The sequence below is a fragment of the Carlito syrichta genome, unplaced genomic scaffold (assembly GCF_000164805.1).
Source record: "Carlito syrichta isolate Samal-C Ts95f unplaced genomic scaffold, Tarsius_syrichta-2.0.1 Scaffold104997, whole genome shotgun sequence".
Classification (NCBI taxonomy): Eukaryota; Metazoa; Chordata; class Mammalia; order Primates; family Tarsiidae; genus Carlito; species Carlito syrichta.
The window spans coordinates 23,088-32,704 of record NW_007049093.1 but is presented as its reverse complement, the minus strand read 5'-3'; the positions used below and the strand labels follow the sequence as shown (position 1 = coordinate 32,704).

At 48.5% G+C, this 9,617-nt stretch overlaps 1 protein-coding gene across 2 annotated transcripts in view; it reads right to left on the bottom strand.

Moving 5' to 3' along the window:
* Positions 1–1,208: 1,208 nt before the first annotated feature.
* The window catches only part of CWC25 (CWC25 spliceosome associated protein homolog), a 25,195-nt gene continuing 16,786 nt past the window's right edge, over positions 1,209–9,617 (bottom strand). The window contains exons 8-10 of one of the 2 annotated variants that reach the window (XM_008066432.1): positions 8,726–8,827; positions 3,041–3,202; positions 1,209–2,188 (exon numbers count right to left, since the gene is read on the bottom strand). In XM_008066432.1, coding sequence (XP_008064623.1) covers positions 2,074–2,188; positions 3,041–3,202; positions 8,726–8,827 — 379 coding nt within the window. In that variant the 3' untranslated portion in view covers positions 1,209–2,073. The remainder of the gene's footprint in view (positions 2,189–3,040; positions 3,203–8,725; positions 8,828–9,617) is intronic. The other variant, XM_021716456.1, reaches the window with a different exon arrangement.

Sequence of the window (9,617 nt, the reverse complement as noted above, 5' to 3'; positions counted from 1 at the left end):
TGGCGGCGGCGCCACAGCTCCGGGAGGGGAGCAGGGCGGGGACGCGAGGAGGGCGGGACGTACCATCCCACCCCGGGGAGAGAGGAGGCGCGCGGCGAGGGGGGAGAACGCCGGCCCGGAAAGCCAAGGAACGCCCCCTCGCTCCACCCAAGCGTGGGCCTTCCCACTCCCTGGGGCCGGAGCCACGCCCCTCTCCCCCGGGGCCAATGAGGAGCGGGCGGGGAAGCTTGGCTTTTATGAATGGGGCCCGCGCCCACCCACCTGCCGCCCGCCCGCTCCCTGCGAAGGGTCCGGGTGCGAGGCAGCCGGCGCCCTCAGACACCTGTCCTAATCGCCTTAGTCTCTGGCTCACTTCGTGAAGGCTTTGAGTACGCACCCCGCACTCGGTTACATAATTCTCGGATGAAGGCTCTACACACACTCGACACAAATCGTGGGCCAACATTGTTCCTTCTGTACGGGGATTCGTAAAGCCGGCACTCCGCACGTGGTTGTTCTTTAAACAGTTACAAAAATAAATGTACCCTTTATTACCAAGTAGTAAAATAAGCATAATTAACCCTGGCATAGGGAAGCATGATGAGGTGATTACATTGAATAACAAGCTATGTTACATTCTGTCTGGGGAAAGATCGGGCTTGAGGCATTACAGTGCCTGGCATCACAAGTGCGCACAAATATAAATCTAAATATGTTTTCAGCAGAATTAGGAATTGGCAGAAAAAGAAAGTCACCTAGCTAATGTGTGGGTCAAGAGGGCCGGGAGTTCATTGGTCAGATGAGGGCTTCTGCTCAAAGACAAGGGAAAAGGCATAAAGGCAGAAAAGCGGCCCCTTGAATTTTGCGGCTTCATTCTAACCTAGTTAAAACCATCAAGGGTTGTTTGTTACTACATGATTTTTTTAGAAAGCCATGAAATAAACAGCTTCCGCCTGTAACCCCAGCACTTTGGAGGCCGAGGTGAGTGAATTACCTGAGCCCCCTGGTTCAAGACCCACCCGGGTGACTTGGTGAGACCTCATCTCTACAATAAATAAAAAATTAGCCGAGTGTGATAGTGTGCGCCTGTAGTTCCGGCTACTTGGAAGGCTGAGGTGGAAGGATCACCAGAGCCCAGCAGGTCGATGCTGGGGTGGTCATGAGCATGTCACTGCATTCCAGCCTGGGCAAAGGAGTGAGACTCCAACTCAAGTCAAAAAAAAAAAAAAGAAAGAAACAGCTTCCGTTTTATTTTCCTTTAGGGGTCCCAGAGTATGCCAGCAAGTGGGTCCTGGCTCCCTAAAATCATCTGACTACACCGCCGCATTGCTTGCACTGAGGACTCCAAGCAGCAGAAAATGATGAATACTCTGTATCCTATCAATAAACCAAGGCTCCTCCTAAACCACCTGGATCCAGGGAGAAAAATGAGCCGGCCTGCCTGATAGTATTAGTTGCTGTCAGGGTCATGTACCAAACAAGATATTCTCATAAAGTTAGCATTTTTTAAAAGCATGTAAAAACTATACATCTGTACATATAGACATTACATTTCTATATAGTTCCAAAGGTCAAGTGGTCAGCAGTTCATTTGGGACTTTTTGTATGGTTTTCTCTTCCAGATTCTGTTACTCCCTTGGCTCTGCCCTAATCTGACATCATTGTCACATGATCTAGTAAATCACATAAATGTTCATTTATCTCAGTAAGCACAATCCACCCAGGTGAATCTAGAGAGAAGTTTCTGGAAGGTCTGGCCTAAACTGAGACAGTAGAACAGGTTTGTTGCACAGGTGGGAAAGAAGTGGCATGGTAAACTCTGCAAACCAGGGTACCCCTTCTAGAACAGCCTGAGTCCTTACACTCAGATGTTCTAGTGATCACCATTAACAGTCAAAACCCACTCTACATGCTGCCAAGTCACACCGGTTCTCAAAGTAAGCAAACTGTCTCAGGAGTCGAGGGAGGAGAGTCACTTTGAACAGTGGTAGTCTGACATCTGCAGAAGTCATTAGAACTCTTATAAAGAGAATGTGTAAGGGGTCACAGCCTCCCTAGAAAATTCAGGAAAACCAGTAAGAGAGGGAACAGTCTTCATCTTTTCATAAAGTTCTTCTCGAGAGCAACTGAAGTTCTCTGCAGCGAGTAGATGTTCCGCTTCACCCGATCCTCCAGGGAGGAAGTAGACGCACTCTCTAGCTTCATGCGGCTAGAAAGAAAACAGGCCAACGGAGGTCAACAAACTTTCCAGTTGGTCAACTATCTGGCGGTTTAAGAAGAAATGGGTTGCTAGCCTAAAGCACCTGTGGAAGCACAAGCTCCTTCAAGGCCCCACAGAGATAACTTTCAAGTGACTCCATCCGAGCCACAGTTTAAAAAAAGTGTCCATAGGAAAAATGGATCTGCTTTGGGAAGGGAGTCAAATCCTCATTAAACTCAGGCTTCCTGAACCATGAAATCTTATTTATTTATTTATTTTTTGAGTTGGAGTCTCACTGATTCACCCAGGCTGGAATGCAGTGGCACTCCCATCCATGGCCTTCCTTTCAAATAAGAGTTCATAGGAGCCAGGCTCAGTGGCTCAGCCTGTAATCCCAGCAATTTGGGAGGCCAAGGTGAGAGGATTGCCTGAGCCCACAGGTTTGAGACCAGCCCGGGTAATTTGGTGAGACCTCATCTCTACAATAAATCAAAAAATTAGCCAGGTATAGTGGCGTGTGCCTGCAGTTCCAGCTACTTGGAAGGCCGAGGCGGAAGGATCACCAGAGCCCAGCAGGTTGAGGCTGCAATGGCAGTAAGTATGCAACTGCACTCCAGCCTGGGCAACAGAGTGAGACTCTGACTCAAACAAAAACAAAAACAAAAACACTTTGCTTCTCCTCCCCTCAAATCAAAAACACCTGGAAGCCAGAAACCAGGAGCAGTCAACTAGGTGGCCTGAAGGCTGAGCTCTGTGCTCTTCTGGGTAGACACAGAAACACTCAGAACATGAGGGACCTGCACCAGCCTGCCTCCTTAAGACCAGCCCCTGAAGGCCCCAGCAGGAAGGAGATATACTCACTGGATGAACTTCCCATCCCGGGAGTCCAGCTTCTCCAACCTCTGCTCCCGCTCCTCATCCCTGGCATGCCTCTTCAGGAGGGTCAGCCTTTCTTCTTCCCGCCACTTGGCATTTTCCATCATTTCCTGCCGTTTTCGCTCTAATTCCTCTGCTGAGAGTTTTCTGTCAAGCACAAAAGCCCTCCTATCAGGTCTCTCCCAGAAAAAATCAGAAGCAACACAAAAAGCACAGAGGTCAGGCAGGATCTCAGGCTTTCCAGCCCTCTGCTCTCTCAAAGGAAATGCCCAGCCTGGGCCAAGCCAGCATGAGTTCCCTTCCTTCCTAATATCTTGGTCAGGCAGTTACATGCAAATTTCAAAGACTTTTAGTTAAGTGTTCCATGAACTCACTCAGTCTTCTCTAGAGTGATTACAGTGAAACATAAATATGAAAAAAATGCCAGGCACAGTGGCTCATGCCTATAATCCTAGCACTTTAGGAGGCCGAGGTAAGAGGATTGCCTGAGCCCACGGGTTCGAGACCAGCCTGGGCAACATGGCGAGACCTCATTTCTACAATAAATTAAAAAATTAGCTGGACACAGTGGCACATGCCTGTAGTTCCAGCTACTTGGAAGGCTGAGGCAGAAGGATCACCTGAGCCCAGCTGGTCATGGCTGCGGTGGCCGTGAGCGTGCTACTGCACTCCAGCCTAGACGACAGAGTGAGATTCCAACTCAAAAAAAAAAAAAAGAGGAAAAATAATTATCAAAGTCCCCATAAGAAAATGGGAACCCCATAAGAAACAAACTTGAGATACTAACATCTGCCATTTAGTTATCGATAGTGAAACGGCTATGTTTCCTTTCAAAAACCCCACTAAATGGGCCAGGTGTGGTGGCTCAAGCCGATAATCCCAGCACTGGGAGGCCAAGGCAAGCGGATTGCCTGAGCCTGCGGATTCGAGACGAGCCTGGGCAACATGGTGAGACCTCGTCTCTACAATAAATCAAAAAATTAGCTGGGCATGGTAGTGTGCACCTGTAGTTTCAGCTACTTGGAAGGCTGAGGCGGAAGGATCGCCTGAGTCCAGCAGGTCGAGGCTGTGGTGGCCATGAGCATGCCACTGCACTCCATCCTGGGCGACAGACTAAGACTCCAACTAAAAAAAAAACCCCAAAAATAGACACAGCTATTCAGGAGGCTGAGCCAAGAGGATCACCTGAGCCCAGGAATTCAAGGCTGCAGTGAGCTATGATTGCACCACTGTATTCCAGTTTCGACAACAGAGCAAACCTGTATCTCCAAAAAACAAAACAAAAAACACAAAGAGAATGGAAAAGGAGGTAACACTGGACAAGAGATGTCACCAGACTGCTTGAAGATGGAAGTGGACAAAGAAGTGGTAACTATGTTGAAGCTGAGAAGAAACAATCCAAAGTGTCCACGCCTGATAAGAAGCAAGTGGATCCACACTGCAAAACCCAAAAAAGACTCAGGGACTGCCGGTCCTAAGTCCTTCAGCAACTGGCTACAAACAAAGGGACTCACTGACAGTCTGTACACGAGTGGCTAAGATACCCTGAGTCCCCATGCCTGGCCTGGGGAAGCCTGGGGCTATCTCCCAAACCTCTACAGGAGACCCTGTGGTTGGAGAAGCTGAACCAGGCAGGAGACTAGAAAACGCAGAGACCTCAGGCACAGCAGAGGAAGCCGGCAGGGGCCACAGGCTCTGAGTCAGATTTTTAATAGGAATTTTTTTGAAAAAATAGAGATGAGGGTCTCACTATGTGGCCCAAGCCTGGTTTTTTTTTTTCCTTTTTCTTTTTTTTTTTTTTTTTTTTGAGTTGGAGTCTCACTCTGTCGCTCAGACTGGAGTGCAGTGGCTGCTCCCGGCGATTCTTCTGCCTTAGCCTTCCAAGTAGCTGGAACTACAGCTGCATGCTATCACGCCTGACTAATTTTTTGATTTATTGTAGAGCTGAGGTCTCGCCAAGTTGCCCAGGCGGGTCTCAAACCCACGGGCTCAGGCAATCCACTCACCTCGGCCTCCCAAAGCCCGAAATTACAGGCTGACCCACCAAGCCTGGCCATCAGTCTGATTTTGAACTCCTGGGCTCAAGCAGTCCTCCCACCTAAACCTCCCAAAATACTGGGAATGCATGCATGAGTCACCGTGCTCGGCCTGTTTTAGTTTTTTTAATTTAATTTTTGTTTATTTTTTTGAGTCAGAGTCTCGCTCTGTCACCCAGACTAGAGTGCAGTGGCAAACTCATGGCCACCACAGCCTCGACCTGCTGAGCCCAGGTGATCCTTCTGCCTCAGCCTTCCAAGTAGCTGGAACCACAAGTGTGCACCACCATACTTGGCTAATTTGTTTAACTTATTGTAGAAACAAGGTCTCACCATGTTGCTCAGGCTGGTATCGAACCCCTGGACTCAGGCAATCCTCTCACCTCTGCCTCGCAAAGTGCTGGGATTACAGGCATGAGGTAGCATTCCCACCCTATTTTAGTTTTTTAGATAGCAGAATTTTTGTTTTGTTTTGTCTAAGTTGGAGTCTCACTCTGTCGCCCAGGCTAGAGTGCAGTGGCACACTCACGGCCACTTCAGCCTCGATCTGCATGCAAATGTGTTTTCTGGGTGTGTGTTTCCCTTTTTTTGAGTTGGAATCTCACTCTGTCTAGACTGGAGTTCAGTGGCACACTTCCGGCCACCGCAGCCTCGACCTACTGGGCTCTGGTAATCTTTCCGCCTCAGCCTTCCAAGGAGCTGGAACTATAGGTGTGCACTACCATGCCTGACTAATTTTTGATTTATTGTAGAGATTAGGTCTTGCCAAGTTGCCCAGGTAGGTCTTGAACCCACAGGCTCAAACAATCCACTCACCTTGGCCTCCCAGAGTGCTGGGATTACAGGCTATGTTTCCATTTAATTGGTGAACTAAAATGATCTTATTATCAGTTAAAAAGATGATGAGCCAGGCTCGGTGGCTCAGCCTATAATCCCTCGCCTTTGGGAAGCTGAGGTAAGTGGATTGCCTGAGCCCACGGGTTCGAGACCCGCCTGGGCAGTGAGACCTCATCTCTACAATAAATCAAAAAATCAGCCGGGCATGGTAGTGCATGCTTGTAATTCCAGCTACTTGGAAGGCTGAGGCGGAAGGATCGCCGGAGCCCAGTAGGTGAGGCTGCGGTGGCCACCGCACTCCAGTCTGGGCGACAGAGTGAGATTCCAACTCAAAAAAAAAAAAAAGATGATGCTTCTTGGCCAGGAGTGGTGGCTCACGCCTATAATCCCAGCACTTTGGGAGGCCGAGGTGAGAAGATTGCCTGAGCCCACTGATTCAAGACCAGGCCAGGCAACTTGGTGAGACGTCCTCTCTAAAATAAATTTTAAAAAATTAGCCAGGTTCATCTCCATAATAAATCAAAAAATCAGCTGGGCGTGGTCGCGCATGCCTGTAATTCCAGCTACCTGGAAGGCTGAGGCGGAAGGATCGCCGGAGCCCAGCATGTCGAGGCCGCGATGGTTGGGAGCGGCCCACTGCACTCCAGTCTGGGCGACAGAGTGAGACTCCAACTCAAAAAAAAAAAAAAAAAAAGAAACGATGATGCTTCATTTGTAGTGAGATTCTCAATAAAGCAATTTTTATAAACTAAGACTTTCCCTCTTAATTTTTTCTTGTGGCTTTTGAGAGTCTCATTAAATTTATATTCTTTCTCATCATTTTCATTGCTTAATTTTTTTACAGGTAATATAACACAGTAATAATTTAAAAATACATGTGCCAGCCGGGCATGGTGGCTTACGCTGTAATTCCAGCACTTCAGGAGGCAGAGATGAGAGGATTGCCCGAGTTCAGGGGTTCAAGACCAGCCTAAGCAACATGGCGAGACCTTGTCTCTACAAAAAACAAAAAATTAGCTGAGCTTCATGGCACATGCCTGTAGTTCCAGCTACTTGGAAGGCTGAAGCGGAAGGACTGTCTGAGCCCAGCAGGTTGAGGCTGGGGTGGCCATGAGTGTGCCACTGCACTCTAGCCTGGGGGACAGTGTGACTCTGACTCAAAACAAAACAAAACAAACAAACAAACAAATGTATATATATATATATGTACACGAATATCCCAAGGGCAATGTGAATTACAGTTCAGCTGAAGAACTGACCCCATGTCGCCAATAAAAGATTAAGTTATACAGAATATGTACTCTGAGAAGGCAGAGAAATAGGTCACATCTTTTGAATTGTTGCCAGAAAACATGTCAATTTTTTTTTTTTTTTTTGAGATAGGATCTCACTATGTTGCTCAGACTAATCTCAAACTCTGGGGCTCAAATGATCCTCCTGCCTTAGCCTGCCAAGTAGCTGGGATTACAGGCTTGTGCTACATGCCCAGCTAAAATAATTAAGCCTTTTAAAAATGTTTCTGAGCCGGGCTTGGTGGCTCAGCCTATAATCCTGCACCTTTGGGAGGCTGAGGTGAGTGGACTGCCTGAGCCTGCAGGTTTGAGACCCGCCTGGGCAGCGAGACCTCATCTCTACAATAAATCAAAAAAAAAATCAGCTGGGCGTGGTAGCGCATGCCTGTAATTCCGGCTACTTGGAAGGCTGAGGTGGAAGGATCGCCGGAGCCCAGCTGGTCGAGGCTGCGGTGGCCGGGAGCGGCCACTGCACTCCAGTCTGGGCGACAGAGTGAGACTCCAACTCAAAAAAAAAAAAGTTTCTGTTCCCTGGAAACTTTACAAACACTGACGTCTGGTCCCCCCATAGCGGATTATGATGTAACAGGGCTGGATGCAGCTGGGTAAGGGAATTTCCTTTTCAGCTTCCAGAAAATTCTAATGTACAGCCAATTTGTTTGGAAATACTGGTCTATACAGTGAAAGGAAGTTCACAAAAGTTGCCAGTCTCACCTAAACCTCAACTAAGAGCAACCTAAACCCAGGGACAGCCAGCCTTTCATGGGCACAGTCCCCCACCTTAGGCAGCAGGGCTGCCCACCCTGGGCTCAGCCTGACCACACCCAATTCAAACTCATTCCAGGGACGTGTGCCCTCACGAAGAGTCACCTGCATCTCTTTCACCTGAGGCTTCCAGAAAGGAACACCCACTTAAGAAAAGCTTCTCTGGAAATCTCAATGGGAATTAACATGTTTACAGATGGAGGGAGACAGACACTTAAACACTGGATGATTACATATGCCAAAACTATTTACTTTGTCTTTGCAATGTGCCTCGCATGTTGGGGGAAGGAGGTATGCTGACCATTAAAGGTTGACAACATAGCCGGGCTCGGTGGCTCAGCCTGTAATCCCGCACCTTTGGGAGGCTGAGGTGAGTGGATTGCCTGAGCCTGCGGGTTCGAGACCCGCCTGGGCAGCGAGACCTCATCTCTACAATAAATCAAAAAATCAGCCGGGTGTGGTAGCGCATGCCTGTAATTCCAGCTACTCGGAAGGCTGACGCGGAAGGATCGCCGGAGCCCAGCAGGTCGAAGCTGCGGTGGCCGGGAGCGGCCACTGCACTCCAGTCTGGGCAACAGAGTGAGACTCCAACTCAAAAAAAAAAAAAAAAAAGGTTGACAACATAAATAAAAGTTGACTTGGCAAAGAGATGACATCGGGTGTCCAACTGCCCTGGTTTGAGCCCCTTCTCGATTCAGGCCCGCAGGACATGAAAGTAACCTACCAGGTCCCTGTCTCACCTAGTGTATCCGGAAGCATGTCGCCGCTGGTAGACTTCTTTTTTAGGCGAAGGGCTCTTAGTGTGGCCTCTCTCTCTCCTGTTCACTTTAGAGTAGTTCCTGCTATGAACACAGGGCAGAGGAGGTAAAAGCCTTGTCAATCCAGAGGCTTCCAGCACATCCCTAAAACAACGGAAGATGAGCTAAGAGTGTTAGAACCATAATCTGAATGGAAAGGTGCAGAGGGAAGAAGTGTGAGAGAAACTTTGGGGGTTGGATGTTAGACATGCCCCAGAGACCTCCTAGCACAGTCTACACCCTATAGACATGTGGGTCTAGGGGCCTGAACTCTATAGCAAAGTGTGAAAAAAATGATGTAAAGAAAATACCCAAACAAGCTGGGTACAGTGGCTCACACTCGTAATACCACCACTTTAGGAGGGTGAGGTGAGAGGATTCCCTGAGCCAAGGGGTTCAAGACCAGCTTGGGCAACTTGGCAAGACCTTATCTCTACAATAAATCAAAAAGACTAGGCCGGGCATGGTGGCTCAAGCCTGTAATCCCAGAATTTAGGGAGACCGAGGCAAGAGGATTGCGTGAGTCTAAGGATTCAAGAATAGCCTGGGCAACTTGGTGAGACCTCGTCTCTACAATAAATCAAAAAATTAGCCGGGCATGGTGGCATGTGCCTGTAGTTCCAGCTACTTGAAAGGCTGAGGTGGAAAGATCGCCAGAACCTAGCAGGTCGAGGCTGCGCTGGCCATGAACACGCCACTGCACTCCAGTCTGGGCAATAGAGGGAGACTATGACTCAAAAATAAATAAATTAATAAAAATAAAAAATAGAAAATAAGCCGGGCTCAGTGGCTCAACCTGTAATCCCGTGCCTTTGGGAGGCTGAGGTGAGTGGAT